This window comes from Vitis vinifera, chromosome 7, assembly GCF_030704535.1.
Source record: "Vitis vinifera cultivar Pinot Noir 40024 chromosome 7, ASM3070453v1".
NCBI classification, from domain to species: Eukaryota; Viridiplantae; Streptophyta; class Magnoliopsida; order Vitales; family Vitaceae; genus Vitis; species Vitis vinifera.
In genome coordinates, this window is record NC_081811.1 from 3,288,195 (window position 1) to 3,309,034 (window position 20,840).

General features: G+C 35.2%; 4 protein-coding genes across 9 annotated transcripts; 2 read left to right on the plus strand and 2 right to left on the minus strand.

Moving 5' to 3' along the window:
• Positions 1-290: 290 nt before the first annotated feature.
• LOC100245310 (protein LOW PSII ACCUMULATION 1, chloroplastic) lies at positions 291-7,057 on the plus strand. 5 transcript variants are annotated; one of them, XM_002263389.5, is made up of 10 exons: positions 298-583; positions 2,334-2,437; positions 3,492-3,627; positions 3,768-3,999; positions 4,164-4,321; positions 4,863-5,051; positions 5,391-5,491; positions 5,807-5,903; positions 6,474-6,602; positions 6,708-7,057. In XM_002263389.5, the coding sequence occupies exons 1-9, from the start codon at positions 365-367 to the stop codon at positions 6,546-6,548; spliced, it is 1,311 nt and encodes a 436-aa protein (XP_002263425.1). In that variant the 5' UTR covers positions 298-364; the 3' UTR covers positions 6,549-6,602; positions 6,708-7,057. The 5 variants fall into 5 exon arrangements, with proteins under 5 accessions (XP_059593858.1, XP_010652168.1, XP_002263425.1 ...); XM_059737874.1 differs by lacking the exon at positions 298-583 and adding an exon at positions 601-2,248; XM_010653867.3 differs by lacking the exon at positions 298-583 and having other exon boundaries at positions 3,488-3,627.
• Positions 7,058-7,788: 731 nt separating this feature from the next.
• Positions 7,789-9,913, plus strand: LOC100264106 (rapid alkalinization factor). Its single transcript, XM_059737876.1, has one exon. It carries the CDS (start codon positions 9,376-9,378, stop codon positions 9,730-9,732), a length of 357 nt encoding a protein of 118 aa, XP_059593859.1. The 5' UTR covers positions 7,789-9,375; the 3' UTR covers positions 9,733-9,913.
• A 682-nt stretch (positions 9,914-10,595) lies between these two features.
• Positions 10,596-12,996, minus strand: LOC100258937 (heat shock factor-binding protein). The gene is made up of 5 exons (XM_010653868.3): positions 12,858-12,996; positions 11,987-12,037; positions 11,702-11,725; positions 11,572-11,614; positions 10,596-10,979 (listed from the first exon to the last, which is right to left on the minus strand). The coding sequence occupies exons 1-5, from the start codon at positions 12,858-12,860 to the stop codon at positions 10,840-10,842; spliced, it is 261 nt and encodes an 86-aa protein (XP_010652170.1). The 5' UTR covers positions 12,861-12,996; the 3' UTR covers positions 10,596-10,839.
• An 896-nt stretch (positions 12,997-13,892) lies between these two features.
• LOC100253790 (dol-P-Man:Man(5)GlcNAc(2)-PP-Dol alpha-1,3-mannosyltransferase) lies at positions 13,893-18,908 on the minus strand. 2 transcript variants are annotated; one of them, XM_002267156.4, is made up of 13 exons: positions 18,622-18,908; positions 18,510-18,544; positions 18,036-18,173; positions 17,152-17,220; positions 16,904-17,061; positions 16,759-16,825; positions 16,603-16,656; positions 16,186-16,274; positions 15,540-15,656; positions 14,831-14,961; positions 14,661-14,739; positions 14,270-14,326; positions 13,893-14,168 (listed from the first exon to the last, which is right to left on the minus strand). In XM_002267156.4, exons 1-13 carry the CDS (start codon positions 18,767-18,769, stop codon positions 13,997-13,999), a joined length of 1,314 nt encoding a protein of 437 aa, XP_002267192.1. In that variant the 5' UTR covers positions 18,770-18,908; the 3' UTR covers positions 13,893-13,996. The 2 variants fall into 2 exon arrangements, with proteins under 2 accessions (XP_002267192.1, XP_019076396.1); XM_019220851.2 differs by lacking the exon at positions 15,540-15,656 and having other exon boundaries at positions 18,622-18,905.
• Between the last annotated feature and the right edge of the window lie 1,932 nt (positions 18,909-20,840).

Consider the following 20,840-nt stretch of genomic DNA (forward strand, 5'->3'; position numbering starts at 1 on the left):
GGCAGGCTTGTTCATTCTAGTGGGATTTAAGTTTTTAATAGTACTAAATGATGATAATAACAATGATAAGAAATTTTCCTAAATGAAGCGAAGGGTGCTATAAGTGTATGATGAATCCATTGAATGCTTCTTTTGAGTATTTGGTGTACACATATTCTTTTTACTTGCCACCAAATTAATTATTTTTCACCATGAATGAAATCTTAAGTACAAATGGATTGATCTCAGGGGAAACCCAAGGATATATGGGGGCGAATTAAACGACGGCGTTTCAAACATCTTGTGAAAGATTTGGTATCCAATAAAGATTGGGCAAAACAGAGGACAGAGTGAGGATAACTCTTTCGAATTGCATGAAATCTAAATGGCTTTGGCTGCTGCTCTTGCAGTGAACCACCACTTGCTTTGCTTCTCAAATCCAAGAACAGTGACATGGGTTCCCACCAAGTTGAAACCCCAGAAGAGGGCTTATCTTTCTTTCACTTGTTGCACTTCTTCTTCTTCTTCTACTTCGCCTGAAGCTGATCTACAGACGGCTGAGTCTCGTGTCAACCTGGGCCTCTCCCTCTTCTCCAGAGGACGGGTATTTCAGTCGTTTCTTTTTTATTATTATTATTTCTCTTTTTTCTTTTTCTTTTTCTTTTTCTTTGAATTTCTGCTCTATAGTTGTGCTTTTAGGATATGGGTGTGTTGAATTTTGGTATATTTTGGGCTCAGTATGACAGAATTGATGTTCAGCAACATGCCTTGCTGAGATTTTCTTTACTTTCTGATGGCTTGGAGCCTGTTCTTGTTGTGATTTTGATATGGTGTGTAAATGTAGTTTTAATCTGTGGCCGGCATGTGAAGATACATGAAATAGGCTTATCGATTTTTTTTTGTGGCAAATTTACCTGAATTCATACTTGAGGAAGTGCTGTTAGAACTTCTAACACTATGTACATTAATTAATCATGAGGAGTATGGACCTTGGTTTTGCACTACTGTGGGAAACTGTTAATAGAAGGATAGAATTGGTACCTACACTATCTCTTTAACTCATTGAGAAGTTGCTTAATTTGGGAAGATCCCTAATTTGATTTTGGTTCAAGTTTGAAGAATAACTATTTGATGGTAGCCTTGGCTGCAAGAAAATGCATCCTCTCCTATTCAATTAAATGAGTGCACAAAATCAATTCTTAGTGTATCTTAGATTGATTTTTACCATTCTATTTGGGTCGACGATCGAAAGCTCGTATTCTCAATGCAGTATGTATGGACCAACTCAATGGATGTGTTTGGTATGTGGGAATGGGAATGGGAATGAAAATAGGATGGGAATGGAGGTGGATCATAATACCGTGTAGAAGAGAAAAATCAAAATCCTTGTAAAAGTGGGCTTTGATTTGCATAACAATGAAATAAAATAAAATAAAATAAAATAAAATCCAAACACATTAATGAATGAGAATGGAATTGATTTCCCATTCCGATTCTTTATTCTAGCATTCCAAACTTGGCCTAAGTGTCATCTTAACTATTTGGGTTGACTACATGAACAGTCTTTGCCATTCTACTTCTAGTGCATATGATCTTTTAAATCATAAAGATTCACATCTTTAATCATAAACTTGGCCCATGTTCCTGTCTACCTTCACCTTATCCCTGTCCTTGTGCTTTCCTCAGTCAAGACCATATCACTCCCTTTTGATGGTAAATTCTTGGTCTGAGTTGCAGGTGACCAACGTATTTCAGCTGACTCTCTCTTATCTCATCTTGAATTAGTGCCACTTTTAATTTATTCTGAATGTTTTCTAGTCTATTCATTTCTTGACATGGGACTGATTCATTCCAACATCCCAATGTCAACTGCCAACTGTATGGCAATGCTGCCCCAACTGTCTATGCCATAGGGCATGATGGACCTCTTGCTCTTTATTGACCTCACAGTTTTCTGAAGACATTGTCTAGAAAAAATCTAGCACTAATTCAATTGAGAATAGTTGATCCACTATCATGGTTTTTTTAGTTTCAAAGATGATATGTAAGATTCCACTATCATGGTTTTTTTTACTCTCAATCAAGATGACTTGGTGCTTGTCTGAGTCAAATCCATCAAGAGATTCTATTCCTATTCACGGTAAGGAGATATGTAAGATTCTTCGTTGGATTCTATGATCATCATGACCACTTATCTAATCTCTGAGAGTTTTGCAAGACCACAGACAGCATTTTCCACATGCCATTCTTGAAGCTTCTTCTTGTCCATGTATAGTGTTTTTTCATTGTTTTTTGGACAACTTAATTTAAGGAAACAATTTTAGTATCTGCACTTGTGACAATGGATTTTACAGGTTAAAGATGCTCTAGCTCAGTTTGAGACTGCACTTACCTTAGATCCCAACCCTATGGAGGCTCAAGCTGCACTCTACAATAAAGCCTGTTGTCATGCTTACAGGTAGAAATTTCAACATTTCCTTCCTGTTTCCCTTCTTCCTTAGCATAGAATTGCCTATTTTAAATATTATTCAATTATGGTGTGCTTGTGAGCACCTTCTAGGAAAAATTGACTTCTCATGGTACACAATTTATATAAACTCAAACCTGGAAAAATAAAAAATTTCTGAATTTTCATGCTTCTAAACCAACTCATGATTTATAGCTTGTTTTTTAAGTTCAAAATTGAGAATGTTCTCAAATGAAGGCCTTTGCATCTGTCACAGATGTCATAAGCATACCTACAGCTGCATTTATGCACAAAATGCAACCCAGTCAATTATCTTAATTTTCATAGTTCTATGTATATAATGTTGCATCATAAATATGCTGGCTTTTAAGTAAAGATTTTGTCTATTTTATTCTCTTAGTCTATACGGTTTTATGTGAAATCCAGATTGTGTTATATGCTTTCTTGCATCCTCATAGAGGTAAACCCTTGTCATAACCATGTAAATCAAGTTTCTTTGCAAGTTCCTTGGTGATATTTTTTCTTGTACTATTTAGCAATTAATGTGTGAAATGGTTCCATAAAAAAGCAGGCACCACCTGCTCTTTGAGTCAAGTATGGGAAATTTTCGGTGGATGAGGGAAAGCAACTGACTTAAATTTATACAACATTTCGAAGTTTATGCTCAGTCCTTCAAATATATCACTGAAATAAGCTATTAGAGTTATCATAATAGTCATTAGATATCATTCTTCCTTATGGATCTTTCACGTGGCCTTATTCATCTGAGCTGAGGGATTTTGTTTGCCTTTTCCTATCTATTTTCTTTTGTGTGAAGTTGAATGTGGACAGTTGGAGATTGAAGGAAGCAATTCACTTAAATTTTGACAGTAATGTTCAATCCTTAATATATGCCTCTGAAATAAGCTATTAAAGTTCTTATGATGGCCATTAGTAGTCATTCTTCCGATAGATTTTCCAAAGACACTGTAAATCTTTCTCTGGGGGTTGTCAGATAAGCTGATGGATTTTGTTTTCTCCTTTTTTTTTTTCCTATTTGAGGAAGAGGGGAAGGAAAGAAAGCTGCTGACTGTTTGCGTACTGCACTGAGAGAATACAACCTTAAATTCAGCACAATTCTTAATGATCCAGACTTGGCCTCCTTCAGGGCTTTGCCTGAATTTAAGGAGTTGCAAGAAGAGGTTATTACTTGATATGGGAATCTAATGATTATTTTTCTCCTGCTTTTCTCTCTATGGATATTGTCAAGTTATTTTCTTCAATATAGTTAGAGTTGCATCTCATTATCAGTTATTTCTTATATGATTCCAATTACCTGCAGGCTAGGCTTGGAGGGGAAGATATAGGCTACAGTTTCCGAAGAGATCTCAAACTCATTAGCGAAGTCCAAGCCCCATTTCGAGGGGTGAGGAGATTCTTTTATGTGGCATTTTCTGCAGCGGCAGGAATTTCAACTTTTTTTACTATACCCAGGCTATTCCGTGCAATTAAAGGCGGTGATGGTGCTCCCGATATCTGGGAAACTGCTGGTAATGCTGCCATCAATATTGGAGGTAAGCAGTGGGTTCTTTTGCTCCTAAATCAAGATAGTGATGTATCTCTGATTTTCTTCTGGCTGTGGATGATTGGTTTTGTTAAAAAATGATTACTTGACATTCTTCAATACAGAATAGTTTGTTTCTTAAAATGACTAAGCTTTTTAATCAGCAATCTACAGGTATTATTGCTCTTGTGTTATTATTTTTCTGGGACAATAAGAAAGAGGAGGAACAACTTGCACAAATATCCCGAGATGAAACTCTTTCACGGTTGCCATTGCGCCTTTCAACTAATCGTGTTGTTGAACTTGTGCAGCTGCGAGACACTGTCAGGCCAGTAAGTGTCGATGATTTTCCTTCTCAGATTGTTCATGTCAAATACTCTGCAATATTAGAACGAAAACTTTACTACTCATGTCAAAAGTTACCTTGCACTATTATTCCAAATCTTTGTCCAACTATTTTCTTGCTGGATATGGGAATTATAACTCTTGATTCATCATTCCTTTCTAAAAGGTGTAAACCTCCATGTGGGGGGCACATTTTAGGAGGAGAAACAGGATGAGGACCTGATAATATAAGTTCATTTTGGTCCTTTGTCGCCAAAAATCCAACAAGAGCTCTGTGGCTACCCTCTGAATATGACTTAATAGATATACCAAAAGTTTAAGTCTCTGCAAAGGAAGCTATGCATATGCGTTCTCCTTCTCAACTCTCTGAATACAAAGTGGTTGTTTATCTAAGCATGACTCTTGGATGTATCTAATTATCAAATCTATCCAAATTACATATATGTACGTAGTGTTCTTTTTTCTCAGTATACATCCACTGCTGTCTTATCTTAACGAGTTGATATTCTAAATGAGGCTTGAATTTAGGTTATCTTAGCTGGAACAAAAGAAACTGTTTCTTTAGCTATCAAGAAGGCTGAAAGGTTTCGAACTGAGCTCCTTAAGCGAGGTGTTCTTTTGGTTCCTGTAATTTGGGGTGAAAATAAGGCACCACAAATGGAGAAGAAAGGTTTTGGCATTCCTTCTAAGGCAGCTACTTCTCTTCCTTCAATTGGGGTAAGATTCAAAAGTTCTCTTATAATACAAGCAGTATCCTCACAGCCCACAATTTTTTCTACACTGAATTGCCATATTGTCTATTTTGTTCATGATTATCCCTCAGGATAATGGTTGTAGAATTTATAATTGTAAAGTTTGGATGTATCCTGTGTTTGGAGAGCCATAGGCACATGATGATATCACAATTGTACACTTTTTTTGGTAAATCACTCCATGAAAACAGATTATATCTCTACCCATTTACAAACTTCCATGGCGTTTTCCAAAACTAACACAGATGTTTTCTTTGCTAAGACATGCTTCTTTTTTACTCTAAATGTGATTATGTCATGTTAGGAAGATTTCGAGAAAAGGACTGAATCTATAGCTGCAAAATCAAGGTTGAAAGCTGAAGTTCGATTTAAGGCTGAAGTTGTATCACCTGCAGAATGGGAAAGGTCATATGCTGATTTATCTTGTCTGCATGCTTGTTTTTCCATAGTCCTGATATTGTGGATGACAGAATTGTTCTATGGTACTTTTCTTCTAATTTAAGAGAAGGAATGCACCTCAACAAAGTTTTACATTTATGTTATGCTTCTTCTGTTTTTCTTCTTTAAATGGAAATTGCTTTCACTTATTAACAAAGTAAGTTCAAGCGGTTGTATTTGGTCTTCTGGTAACCGTTTATAAGTTCAATATTGTGAATGAACTCCAGATGTGTGCCCTGAAAAGTTGGTTTCTTTTCACTAACTATTCCTAAACTTGTACAGGTGGATAAGGGATCAACAAAAATCTGAAGGAGTTACCCCTGGTGAGGATGTATACATAATACTGCGTCTAGATGGCCGTGTTCGAAGATCTGGGAAGGTAAATGCATATGATGAAGTTTATTTATTTATTTATTTATTTGCTGATATATGGAATAACCAATTTCTTATGTGTTATTTGGCTACTGGAAAGACATTAAAGAAGATGAAAGCTTGGAATCTTACCGCCATTTAAATCCTGTATAATTTTAAGATACCAAATGTTCTTTCCTTTCATTCTTGGCAACCAATGGAATGTTTGGCATCCATTTGGAGAGTTCATGTTATATGTGCTTCATTATGTCAAGCGAACTATTGGCAAAGAAGGAATTAAACTATTAGAAAACAGAAATTAAGCTCCTAACCCCTTCCAAACTGGTCAATGTGAATTTGTTACATAACACACTCTTAAAACCAGCATAGGAGATTGCAAGTGTAAAGGGGAAAATCATGTTTGAGACCGATTTCTGGAGAACATCACAAGGATATTTACCTCATTATCTTTTCATTTTTTATTTAAGAAACAAAATGATGAAAAACGACGTATCCTTAAAATTCAGCATTTCACACTACATTACTACATTTCTTTCTGCTATGTTGTCATTGTGAGTTGACTCCCTCATTCTTGCAGGGCATGCCTGACTGGCAACAAATTGTGAAGGAGCTCCCACCAATGGAAGCATTGCTTAGCAAGCTAGAGAGATAGGTGTCACATGTTTCGCTCACTCTTCCTCAGAGAGAATTTGAGTTAAAAGCTAAGGTAAGACTCCTTTTATCTTTGTAAATGCCTTTTATTTTTTTTTGGCTACCCTGCAAATTTCAAACTCTGAAAATAAAACCCCTGTCTTACCCCTCAATTTGGCAGTTAATGTGGAGATAGTTCATAAAGGAAAGGAAAGCTAAATAACAGGGACTAGACACTAAGGTGGCAGGCCGGCTATGTCACATCCAGTGTTGCATTTATTTGGCCTTGTCCGATCTTCAGAGTGTGCCAACTGAACAGTATGTGGACTTCCTTGGTTTTATTTATTAAACTTTCTTATAGGGTGATGATGTCCCCAAATGGGACGGCATCCATTTTCTTTCCCTTGTTTGAATTCTTGAAGACAATGCCAGTCTGGGCATTCACCTCACCCTTCTCTTTTATATTGTTGAACATGTTGTGAAGTAAAGAATACAAATTCACCATTTATTTAAACATTGGATTTGGAGGAACAGATAGTATAAATCTGAATTGGGCCACGTAAATTCTAAACAATTAGTAGGGCACGAAAAATGAAACAATTAGTTGTACATGGCTCTACTGAAAACTCATATTCTAATCTCTGCTGCCTAAAAAGATGTGATATAGTATGGTTTGAATAGGCAAAGAAGGATATAAAAATGGAAAATCTTGTGGTCCTGGACTCTATAAAATATAATCCCAGTTCACTCCATTTTGGAATAAGTGTAGATCGATGACACGATTTTGTTTCATACTTTGACATATGAATATTAAAATCACCATGTGGGTAGTCTGCATTTCATATAGCTGGCATGTATTAATGTCGAAGTTCTCAAGTTACTGACTGAGTCATAAGAAAACTGCCCTGCAGCTGCAGCTTAAGCTTCAGTCTTTCAGGTCCTGTTTGGGAACTGTTTCAAAAACAGTTTTGTAAAACAGTTGTCTAAGACAGTTTTTGAAAAATGTTCTATAATGTTTTGTAGAACAACTGTTTGATTGGAAACCCGAAATGTTTTTAACCTATTTTTATGTTTTTAAATATGTTTTAAAAATAACTTTTATATGTTGTGTTTTATTTTTAATTATTCTCCATATTTGTGTAATTATTTTTTAAAACAATTCTTAAAAAACAACTAAAAGATGTTATATAAAAACACCTTGTTTTCTTTTTTTTAAAACAAAAAACTATTTTTTGTTGTTCGATTGTTGAACTTGTTCTTTTGTTCTAGAAAACAAAAAACTAGTTTTAAAAACAATTACCAAATAAAGCCTTAGAATCTAATATCATCCAAAAAAAAGCTAACAGCACCCCTTCCTAGTATTTCTATGCAGAAAAACACACTAGACCTTGAGTTGGAGTCTTTGGCTACATTTCTCCGGGAAAAAGGAAAACCCCATGTCCAAAAGAGCAAGAACAAACAAAGAATGTTCCCGGATCATCCTCAATCCGCATTCCCTTAGACCCCTGATCCTCTCTGCATTTCCCTTTCACACATATGGTATTGAATGCCATCCATCTTTTTCAATTCTGATGTGGTTTGATTCAAAAGACCGCGTAAACATCACACTTCACATCTGATATTCATGAACATAGCTGAGCTGACATGGATTGAAGTTGAACTGATCAATGCTCTCTTTTTTATATTCTCTTGCTATTTTGATTAGCTTATATCAATTTCTTGGTAGGTTTTGAAGAGGTCATACACTCACTGATCCTACTTTCTTACAGCAATGAAAACACCCTTGAACTCGTCACAGAATAATCATACTAATAAGCTGATTCGCCTCAGAAATGAGTGCCCATATGTCCTTATTATTATCAAATTCTACTCCTCTCTTCATTTCTTAATCTATTTTTTGGGGTTAGGTTTTGCTATTTTATTTTTATTAATTTTCTTATTATTTTTATTTTTACTGAGTCCAAGGTTAGGATGGCCAACTGTCGAGGGTAGTTGGGCAGAACTTGGAATAAGAGCAAAACACATATGACAACACATCCATTGGTCAACCAAAATGCCCATCAATCAACCCATTCTTCTCAATCTAACTACAATACTGCCACACCAACATTGAGACAAGCATCTTAAATCCTTCTTTTAAGCCCAATTTCAAATCATTTTCTATGAGTGTCATATATTTTTGTGAAAAAAATATCAAATTTATTTCTTAAACAGTTAAGTAACTAGAAGATCTTCCTCAGGTGATAGCATCTCAGTCAAAAGTGGCATTAGGGTTGCTGGTTGGTTACTCCATCTGGGTTATTGTATTCTTCAAAGCCACCATAGAGAGGAGGGATGACTTTAGTTGGCCCATTAGAAAAGGACAAAATAATGTCATCCTTATGTTAATACATTGTCTTATCTCATTTCTTTGATGGGCAAGTTGTCACTTAAATTATTTAATTTTTATATAAAAATATTAAAATAAATAAAATTGTCTTACATAAAAATAATTTATTGATTTTAATTTTTTTTATTTTTTCTATTTATTTTATTTTCCTATAGTATTAAATTTTTCTCCTCGATTAATTTTTGTTGTTACAATAAAATCTTTCTAATGTCAAAAATATTTTTGTTTTTCCTAAATCCAATTCCTAATGACCTAATTTATAAAAATGCAAAAGATTCGAAAACAGTGGTCAAACAGATTGGCATTTCTGTGATAATGTACAAAAGCAAGGTCATATTCCATACCCCTATTTTGTCCTCTTTAAAACAGCTCGCCAGCCCGCTATTTTGTCTCGAGGAGTCTCAATAGTTTTTCATACAGAGAGAGAGAGAGAGAGAGAAAGAGAGCAACAACACCAACTATGGCCAATTCTAATGGCCTTTTCCTCATATCTTCCATCTTCGTCGCAGCTCTCTTCACCGCCTCCGTCTCCGCCGGCGGGGACTTCAGCCAACTGAACTGGGAGCCGGCAGCGAAGGCAGCAGCCACATGCCAAGGCTCGATAGCGGAGTGCCTCGCGGGAAGGGACGAGTTCGAGATGGACACGGAGATCAACCGCCGCATCCTAGCGACGACGCAGTACATAAGCTACGGTGCGCTGCAGAGGAACACTGTTCCCTGCTCTCAGAGGGGTGCGTCCTACTACAACTGCAAGCCCGGTGCCGAGGCCAACCCCTACAACCGTGGCTGCAGTACTATTACTCGTTGCCGTAGTTAAGCTTTTTCCTTTTTCTTTCATAACTTTGGTTTTATCTTTGGCTTTGTTTTTATTTGTAAAATAATAATAATAATAATAATAATAATAATAACAAAAAATAATAATACGATGAGTATTGGAAATTTTTAGTTACATTTGATGTGGAGTGTTTTGTTTAATAATGTATTTATCAGCTCTTCAATATTATTACGAGTTGATTCGGTCTCTTTTCATACTTACACCCCATCTTTCTCGATCATAAGGTTAGATTTTTAAATGTTTTTATTTGTTGTATGTATGTTAGTTTTCATGACAAATCAAATAAAAGGATTCTTTTTTTCTAATATTTTCTCGATCCAAATTAAACCTAATAGGTTGATATTTAATTTTTCCTAATATTCGCGCCACAGGTATTAGAACAAAGGGGAACAGCAGGAATCAGTCTTTTGATCTTTCCTTCCTTGTATTAAGGGAACAAAATATTCTCCGATTTGGACCGAAACTGAGGGAAAGAATCGCCCTTACAGTAACAGGATAAAGTAAATTTTTTTTTTTTATTTTAATGACCAAGAATGAATATGCATCGGCAGTCCTAAATTACAAAAGGGAGATAAAGGAGCTGCAGACACAATCTCAAAGCTAAAGCTGTCTGCAACTTTGTTTTTTGAAAATATATAGCCCTTGCAAGTAGCGGACTTTAAAAGAAATGTGGTAGTTGAACGAATAACAATAATGAAAGAGAAGAAACAACACAATTTAAGTGTACACAATATCACCAATTTGATGTACTGAAAGTTATGGAGAATTAACCACCTTGCTTGCTTTGGAAGGAAGGCCCGTAATCCTCACATGAGATGATCAGATTAATGCAAGGCTAGGCCAGATTGAGGCACAGTTGGGGCACTTGAATGATAGCATGAAACAAAAGCACTCTATACAAGCATAGTTGCCAAAATGATTTAGGGAAATGGAAAACAGGAAGATCCTTAACTGCATAATTCCTACAGCAGTGCACGTAATAGTCTTATAGTAACAAATGTTTTGATTTCTCAACCGGGCAAACATAGGGAGAAAAGTCGGGCATGAAATCTTGAAGCATCATGTCTTGGACTGTGATTAATCAAAAACTTAACCATCATCTGGCTTCACTTCATCAGGCTTCGACTTGGGTGGTGCCAAGGGGCTTGGAGAGCCCTCTGCTCCCATCTCTGCTCTCAGCTCGTTGATGCTCTGCTCCAACTCATTTATTGAGTTTCCCATCTCATCAAGTGAGTCCAAGTCAAGGAAATAAAGAACTTCCCATCAATCAGTCTCAATGCAAATGTGAAGCACACGTACTCCCACTGGTCTCCTGCTTGTGATTTGTGAAGACTAGGGACACTTGCACTTCTCTTTGCCCAATATCGTGTATAAACGCATTCTATATCCAGAGTTCTTATTGCTTGGGGCAGGAGAAACATCAAAACTAGGGTTGATGTGATATGATTGCACAAGGACTGATGATCAAGACCAAGATATGCGTATATTCACACAAACTAAGGTATTAAGCCTATTCATACCATCTCACAGATTTGAATCATGGCAAACATGTATAGCTAAAGATGATTGACAGAATAGAAAGTACAACAGACAAATTTATACCCTGAGGTCTAGCTCAGATGGTATAGAGGTTCCATTTCAAGTGTGTGTGTCAATATGAAGGAAAATAGACAAGTTTGTCCTAAAACATTATACTGGAGGGATTTAACTGCCTTCAATCATAGGCATATTAAGACGTATGTTGGGAAAATGGGTTCTTCCCATTGACTCACTGATGCCTATAATATTCATTACCATCAAACTGACTATGAAAAAGGATATTCTTTGTAACAATGGAGTCTGACATTGCCTGGAACCTGGATTGCTGAAAGCAAAGTTACATTTTAGTAAGAGCAGCATACCAACAAAATTTCCAATCAAGAAAAAGGCAATTTGCAGAGTCACAACTCACCATCTGCTGAAGAAGGTTTTGCACCTGATAAAAACAAAGCAATAAAAATGAGTCAACGCTGAGGGACTTTGTTAATAAACGCAGAAAAATTGCAACAGTCAAATAATGGTTCCTACATCCTTTCAAATCTGACTATTTCGTTGTAAAAACCAAATTCTGATGATTTGAGAAATAGGAGGTTATTAATCATAAGTCAGCCCTTCATAGTGGCCTCTAATTCCCACATTCATGTTATGAGGAGGACAAATTCCCATATTTTTCTTTTAAAAAGCTAGAGAAACTCACGAAAACTGTCATATCAGCAGTGCTTTTTGGATCTTCCAAGTTTTGTCCATCCTGCCAGCAAGACCAGTTAGTAAAATGAAACTGATCACCATTTGCAGTAACTTCTAATTTCAATGCCCCTAAAGCAGAAGTATATTAAGATATTAAAACATCCCTAATTATTTCAACAAATGAAATTGAATCTGATCCTAAAATGCAACTCATAACCATTTGCATGAATTTTGAAATTCCAATGCCTCATAGACAGAAATAGATTAAGATACTACCGGAAGTTTTTGATCTTAAATTTTGGAAATATCACCTCCTCCCCCAATGGAAAAGACTGATCTATGTTCTGCTTCTTTCGATTTTTTTTTGGTTTAAAAAGAGGCGGTCATAAAAAACACTTTCTTGGTTCAACCTATATTGCAATCCAACTTACATCCAAGCATCCACTATATCATATCCCAGACTCCGGCAATTTACTACGAAAAAACCACCAACAAATCCACAAACTTTTACAAAAAATATAGAATATCCGATTTTCCCACCCTAAGACTGTTTGAAAACCGATCACAACCGATGATGCCCGCAGCAACAACGACAAAATCAAAGACATGGCATTCAAGACAAGAAACAGAGCATTAATAATTCAATGAAAGCAGATCTCAGGGGCTACAAAACTAAATTTTCCATCAAATTGCCCTCAGAATCCTCGAAACCTAACCCAATGTTTGTCTCGGGGTAAAAATGAAAGAAACAAGAAGAAAATGCACGCAAAATGGCTCAGGAAAAACCACTTCCAATGCTTCCTCATTTTTCCCGAGAACCAAACAGATCGCACAAAGATTCAACCAAAAACGAGCAGATGATAGAGTTGGATTATCCTCACCATTCTTAGCTGTTGATCTCTGCTTTGCAGTTTCGTACGATCGCAGCGACGTGAAGCAAAGTTGGAGAAGATGCGAAAGAATTGATATTTATCAGCTGCGTTACATTTACTTTTTCCTCCCTGGTAATTCTGTATAATAACGGACCTGCCACAGTTACAGTGTTAACCAATAAAATGCATATTGACTCTGCTACCCTCCATTATGTTTTTGGAGCGAATTTCTGAATTGAAAATTCTTTTCCATTTTTTTTCCCAAATTTTACAAAATTTAGATCAGTTTTAAAAAAAAAAAAAGAAAAAGAAGAGATAATTTCATTTTAAAATTCAGATTAGAAGAATTAAAAAAAATTGTCAAAATAATTTGAGGGCATGAGGGGCATTTTTGTCATTGACAGTAGTTGTTCTTGCCTTGTACACTGCTAATTGAAAATTGATTTGAAAAGTTGAAGATGGGCATTTTCGTCATTCAATAACTAGAGCCACTTTGAGTGGTAGGGGCGCCTTTTAATTCAAAATTTCAAACTACAGGCCCTTTTATGTACAAAGAGATCGTTGACCAGGACCCTACAAATATTTACAAATTATTTAAAAAAAAATTAAAGAATTATTTAAAATAATTTCTTAAAACAAATTTGATTCATTATTATTAAAAAAATTATTTTTTTAATATTTTTTATATTCAAACATCAAATGATTCTTCAAAAATTTTATTAATAAAAAAATTTTAATTTAAAAACACTTTCATCAAAGGATCTCTTTCCAAGTGGCTGAAGCCAAATCAAATCCTTTACTGGTTCTGTCAAATTTTTATTTTATGACCAGGCCCTTTTCAAAAAGAACTAACTGCCAAGTGCCAACCACCAACTACCATGCCACAGTGATTAATGACCTGAAAACATTGAGGTTATCTTTGGTATAACTAGTAACAAACTGGAATGTTTAAGAATATGAAAATGGAATGGATCTGCACAAATGCAGCTGTCTGCTGAAATCATATTCAAATAGGACCCAGAACAAGATTCAACCTGCCAAAAATGGAGGAAGAAAAAAGGAAAATTAGCCTGTTTTGCACTTATGGGTATAAAAAGTTCAAAGATTTAAACTAGATAAATAACAGGAGGACAGACAAAATTTCCACTTCATTTGTTCTTGTTTCTTGTTAATGATTTATCATTGACATAAGGATATTCAGCTGGGGCAGTCCAGAGACCCCATAGTATAACTAAGTGGATACAGAGGAGCAAGGCAGATGAATAGATGTTTGAGGGGTATACGTTCCAGCAGAGTTCCACTCCTACAAATAAAATTAATCTGCATGATAAGAATACAAACACAGATCAGTCCGGTTGCAGTAAAAGTATTTATCCATGCAGATCATTATGTTAGAACAACTAGACACCTGAGCAACCTACCGCAAAAATGTAGGAAAAGGCGTTTTCCAGAGAAGATATGGTAAGCTGAAGAAATACCTGCACATGAATCCAATATTTTACAGTTAGATTATGCCATTCCTTCTCGATTTAAAGGAGAATGTTTGACTATGTTAATCTAGACTTGGGAATACTTTAAAAGCTACTTTTCAAGCCCATGTTATCATAACTCATTTTTTAATAATGAGAGTAGTCCGTAATCCATGTTGCATCAAAATCCAATGAGAAATAGCTGCAATCAAGATAAAAATAAGCTTCTGATTCTCATTTGAATATTGCCCAGAACATTCTATTTAAATGAGATTGAAAGAATGCAGCTCTAGCATATATTAAGACTGGTATGCAGATAAGGATTTTTGTCAGCAGAACTTACCAGGAGTAGAACTGATAATGCAAAGAACGGGCACATAGGATGCCGATGAAGTTCCCCACGAACATAGTGGTTACAATGTCTGAATCAATTGCAAAACCATGTTCAATGTCCAACCCACAGGAAAAACACAGCACAAATTGAACTCAAATAGGAGAAAGTTCATGACTTACGATCTTCATTGAGGATTTTGCAGGTTGAGTTACAACTGAATAACTGCTTGAAGAAGGAACTAGAACCAGTAACTCCCAGCTTCATAGAAACAAATCTAGAATGCAAAAAATTGAGAAGTCCTCCCTCATTCCTGCAATGACAGAAGCAATGAGCCTAAAACTTCAATCAGGCCCATACTCATATGAGCATATTCACAGGCTAGAATTCTGCCTGAAACAGCACATAGATCTCAGGTCTTTGCACTTGTTCTTTCATGTCCCCACATCCTCATCAATCCAACAGTCCAATATCTGAGGCCCTAAAATAGGCTCATTCTACAGAAACTACATGCTCGATATCATTGTTCATTTTATCCAAAAACAGAATGCAATATCAAGATTGGAGAGAGATTTTTCAGATGCCAGCTAATTAGGATTGTCCAATAAACCTTATTTGACAAGGCTAGACTACAAAAGATCTGTCTACCTTGCTGGTTAAGTGATTCATAAGGTCCAAAACACTAAATATGAACGATACACAGAAATAAAAAATTCTAATGTCAGATACATGCACAAATCTCAGGAACTTGCTGTAGCATTTCCTGGAAACTTTTTCTGATATATAAGGTTAGGGAAGAAATTTTTCCCTTAAATTTGATCTCCTTCAAATTTCAGCTTGCAACTTCCATTTTGTGTATTATTACAAAGAATGGAGAATGCTTTTACTTACTTGCACCACCTATAATGAGCAAAAGTTGCAAGCAGTATGAGGTGAGCAACCAGCAATGAAACCGCAAATGGTTTTGATACAAAAATTGGTTCAGGAACAAATTTGAAGTTAACAGACCTGATACAGTAGAGTGAAAGTCAATTTCAACTATAAAGGGCAACATATCAAAAGAAAACTCGAGCATAGCAGTGCATTCAAAGGAAATTAATACAAAACTGATCAAACTAGCAAGTATTTTGAGAAGTGAAGAAAAAATTTGAGTTAATCAACAGCACTGATTACCACAAAAATGGAGGATATGATACTTTACTGGTTATCAAGATTGATAAGATTCACAAGACCAGTAGGTAAAAGATTCATGCTGCTACATTGTAGTCCTTTCATGAAAAAGCAGTCCAAAGAATGAACCAATCTGTGTGGCAAACAACTTTGCAACATATATTTTTCACGTGGATTACTCCATTGTGTAATAAAAGTGCATTGAGCCATGGGCCTCATGAGTCCCATATTTATCCTTCCCCACAAGGTTATAACCCCCAATTTTACCAACTTCTCATGTGGTTACCATGTGGGGCACAAGGATTAGTCCAGAGTACTAAGATCTAGTTCATAACAACATTTTCAACCATCAGGTTAAGGAAAGTACCAAAAGTGGATGAAGACACGCCCAAGATTAAAAGCCCTTGATATATATGCAACTGGGTGTGATACAATAAAAGGTAGCCCCACCAGAATCTGCACAACCATTCACCCAATAGGAGGGCAAACATATGAATACCTCAATCAGACAATGTCCTCCATAACATCAATAGCAGATGTAGTCCAACTCACCTAGCCATGTTGAAAAACAGGGAAAAAGAAAAATTACAAATGATGGAAAGTAGAAAGAAAAATGCTCAACAAAAGGTTGCATGACTACATAGATGAGAATTTTGTCAGATCGACTATGCTGCAGAACATTGTGATTGCTCAAATAAATTTACAATCTTGGGAATTTGAACTTTTTTTCTGTATTCTGAAGCACAAGTAGAATCCTAAAACACAAAACAGTACAAGGAAGCACCTGCACTATTGCTGCACCTGCTAAAGCCGATATCACTCCACCAATATTCATAGCCTGTAAAGAAGTGTTTTGGGAACTATGATTAAAGACCAGTTTCAGCAATTCTATACTAAACCCAGGCTTGGAAAATGTATATATGAGTATATATTAATATACCTTCAACATGAGGAGTAATAAAGGCGGAGCATAAAGAAGCACATTCATCTTTATCGAAACAGCTCCACTGTACGTATAAGAAGGAAAAAAAGTTATATCAACTCCAATAAAGCAATGTAGTACGAAAAGGAAATAAAAATACTACCTGAAAATAATCAAACCCAGATGCCACCTCTGGAAGAGAAGTGAGGCCAGCGCAGCATGGAGGAGAGTGACAGCAAAACAGTCATTGAAGAGGCGAAGCACAAAGATTGAGTGCACTCTTTTTGACAGACACAGCAAGGAAAGAGCCCACCATGGAAGCTGCAATACAGTTTAATAACAATAAAAATTATAAAAAAGCCAAGATTTGAAATAATTTGTACCTCATAGAACAGGCGGAAAATTTCTTACCACATCAGTCTTTAAGTATATAAATAGGAGGATCGCCAGATTTACAATGTAAAGAATGCCAAATAGAATCTGCAAGGGCAGAAAATAATAGAAGCCATGAAAATGAAAATCAAATAAAAGTGGTAACTATATACAGACACGGCCATCATCTTATATTTGCAATAGACACATTTACGAGTTAGAGCAGCTACAGTATTACACAGACAAATAATTTCTATTGTTTTTCCTTCTTATTTTGGGGTCAAACAACTTTCTGAATGTATCATCATGGCATTCCGCATTACATTAATATCCGATTTTTACATTATTGCTATAATAAAAAATAAACCTGGCAAGCTCTTGACAAAACCAGCCCTTACAATGGGGTAAGCCGTAAGCCATATAATCAAAATGCACTGTTTGGAGCTGTTACAGTGATCCAGTTCTAACTTTAGTATCCTAAAAGTCAGAGCAGAGTGCTCACAAGAGAAAAAGGGCCCACATCCAAAATGTATATTGTGCTTTCCATGATCTTTACAAGAAACATCTATTAAGTATTAAGACTCTGATTTAACTCTGTTTAATGGATGAAATAGTATTTTGAGCTCCTGTTGTCAAAATCAGCTGGTAGTTGTAGGTGGAGAAGAAAGTTTGAGATTCATGAATTATTGAACATAAAAAAAAACTAAGACATCTAGTCTCACATCTATACAAACAAGAAACAAGTGTTGTCATTGGAGATATTCAGAAATAATTAATTCAATAAAGGATAAATCTGGCTTTTCATTCCTTTAATTAGTGAAATAAGGATTAATTTGAGAATAATTCAATAACTTTGGCACTGCAATCATAAGCCCCAACCTAAAATTCCTAAATCAAATAGAAATGCAAGAAAAATAAATTACCTGAGCTGGGTACACTAGGCCGCCGGTAACATAATGTATAGCAGAATAAACATACAGGAATCCAGCTGGATAAACCAGAGGTCCCGTGTCGCCTTTCAGGTTCGTGTAATCTCTTTCTCCTTGAAGAAACCCAGTAACCTATTCGTTAATGGGAACAAATGAAATTAACCCATTTTATTCAACTAGACAATAAAACCCAAAACCAACCACAACGCCCCGTTTGGTTACTAAGAATGCATGGGAAAATAAATTAAAATAAAATTACAAACATCACAATTCCATTGTTTAGAGGAACGAGAGAGAAAAAAGCAGGAACAAAAAGGGCCCCAATTCTTTCAGGCTAACATAACCACTTAATTCAGTGAAGCTGAATTTTCAATTTTACTTTCGTTTCTTTTTTCTCGGGTATCTCAGCAACCAAAACGAGCAGAAATCGAAATTAATTCATAAGGTTTCCCAAAAAAATGATCTCACCTGTGACATGTAAGCATCCCAATCGATCTTTGTGTCTGAAAATGAAGCAACCAAAATAACAGTCAGACAATACATAAAACATACACAGAGAGAGGAGAGAGATTGATCTTACAAGGGACGAAGGTGATGATGAGAAAGACGAGGAGGGCATCGATGAAAATCAAAGCAAAAGCGAAAACTACTTTTGGGTCTCGGAAAATTTTAAGCGGAGAATCTGATTTCTGTGAGGGTTTGCCCCTGGCTGCTGAGGATGCTGCCATGCCTCTGCTGTTGGATTTCTCTCAAATCTGCTGTTCGATGATAGTAAAAGAAAGTCATCCAAGGAGGCTGTTTGGCCCTAGGGTCACCGTGCAACAGTCTCTAAGGTTGTCCTCAGGCTTCGTCTGGGTCATTGAGAGTTACCATAAAGAAATGAAAAAATAAATAAATAAAGTAAAATAAAAATTCAAGTGTAAGTTTAATTAGTTTGGAGTCCTTTAAATAAATTTTGTGAAACCAAGGTTTGGTTAATCTTAATTTTGATGATAACAAAATAAGGTTTAGAACTAATGATCATATTTCAAGTATGATTAGGCAAGACAACTTCCAAAGTGGCAATCCAAAGACAAATCAAGTCAAGGAGAAATCATGAAGAAGAAAACCACCTCAAAGATAAGAGTTTTTCAAGATCAAACCTTCTTAAAATCTCTTTGTAAAGTTGTTGGTGCACTAGGACTTTCATGCATTTCATTCTTTATTTATGCACCAAAATCATCCAATAGTAATATTGTTTTAAATATCTTAAGAATTTGATGATTTCATGTTTTCAACTAAAACCTTGTGTTAAATGATTTTCAAACTTGTGTTAAAAGGTTTTAAGTTGAAAAAAGTTGAATGTTGAGCCAAAAGAATGGCTCAACCGGTCGACCGGTTGTGCTCGTCCGATCGAGGACCGGTTGAGGAAGCCAAAAAGTTTCTCTCTCTCCTAGTGGCTTCCTCTTCCCGGTTGAGGCCCAACGGTCACTTTTCCCAACGGCTAGTCAACCGGTCGACTCCTAACTCGACCGATCGAACCCTCAACGGCTAGTATGACTTTTTTCTTCTATAAAAATGCTCCAAACTTCATTGTTTTATGAGAAAAACCTTCCCAAATCATTTTTGATTATATTTGAGCCTTGGAAGAGTATTTTTGAGTACACCATTATTACAAAACTTGCATATCTTTAGTGCACCATTCAATCCTAGTTTCTCTTGTATCATTTGAGTTTAAAGTTCTTATGTTAGGATTTTTGAGAGATCATTTTATTTATAAATCTTTGAGAGAAATTTTCTCAAGTAAGGGGTATCACTTGAGAGGTTGGTCAAGAGTGGGATAACTATTGAGAAGTGTAAAGGGTGCTTGGAGCCAAAAGTACAAGAGGGTGAATTGGAACCATAATCCAATTGTAAAAATATTGGAAGCTTGGTTGAAACTTTAAGATAGTGAAACCCTCACTCGGTTAGGAGGTTGAGGAGAGTGGACGTAGGCAAGGAAGTGTCGAACCACTATAAACTCTCGTGTTTGCACTCTCTCTTCCTAACTCTTTTAAATTATATGCAATTGTCTTTATTTTGTTTATTATATACTTGCATATAATTGTCTCTTACTTTCACATAGTTTAAATTTAGAAAAAGAGACCATCACCCTATTTACCCCCCCTCTAGGGTGATTACCATAGGTTGGATTAGTCTCAAATTCCTAACAAATTTGAAATTTTTTTATATTTTACAAATGAATAGTAACTTCAGTAAAAGTAAGTCAAGAAAACTATATTTTGTATTTGAGATTTTTTTTAACAAAAAATACTAAATAATCCATAATTGTTCTAAAAACTATTCTCCAAATTTTTAAGAATTATTTTAGAAAGTATTATTGAGCATGCCCTTACCCTTGTTTGGTTCACATAAAAAAAAACAAAAAAAAATAAAATATAATTAAAATTAATTAAATTTTTATATTTTTTAATTATTTAATTTTATATAAAAGAGTTAAAATAAAGGAAATATGTTTGAAATAATATATAAAAATAATTTATTGAATTTAAGGTTATGTTTGATCTAAAAATTTTGAAAAAAAACAAGTGAGAAAAAAATAAAAGAAAATTAAAATTTTTGAAAATTAAAATCAATAAATTATTTTTATATAATATTTTAATTTATTTTTTCTCTTTTATGTAAAAAATAAATACATTTAAAATATTTAAATTTATAACTAATTTAATTATATTTTTTTTCATATTTCTTATGATTGAAAAAACGTTTTTTTAACATTTTTGAAAATTAAAATCAATAAATTATTTTTATATACTATTT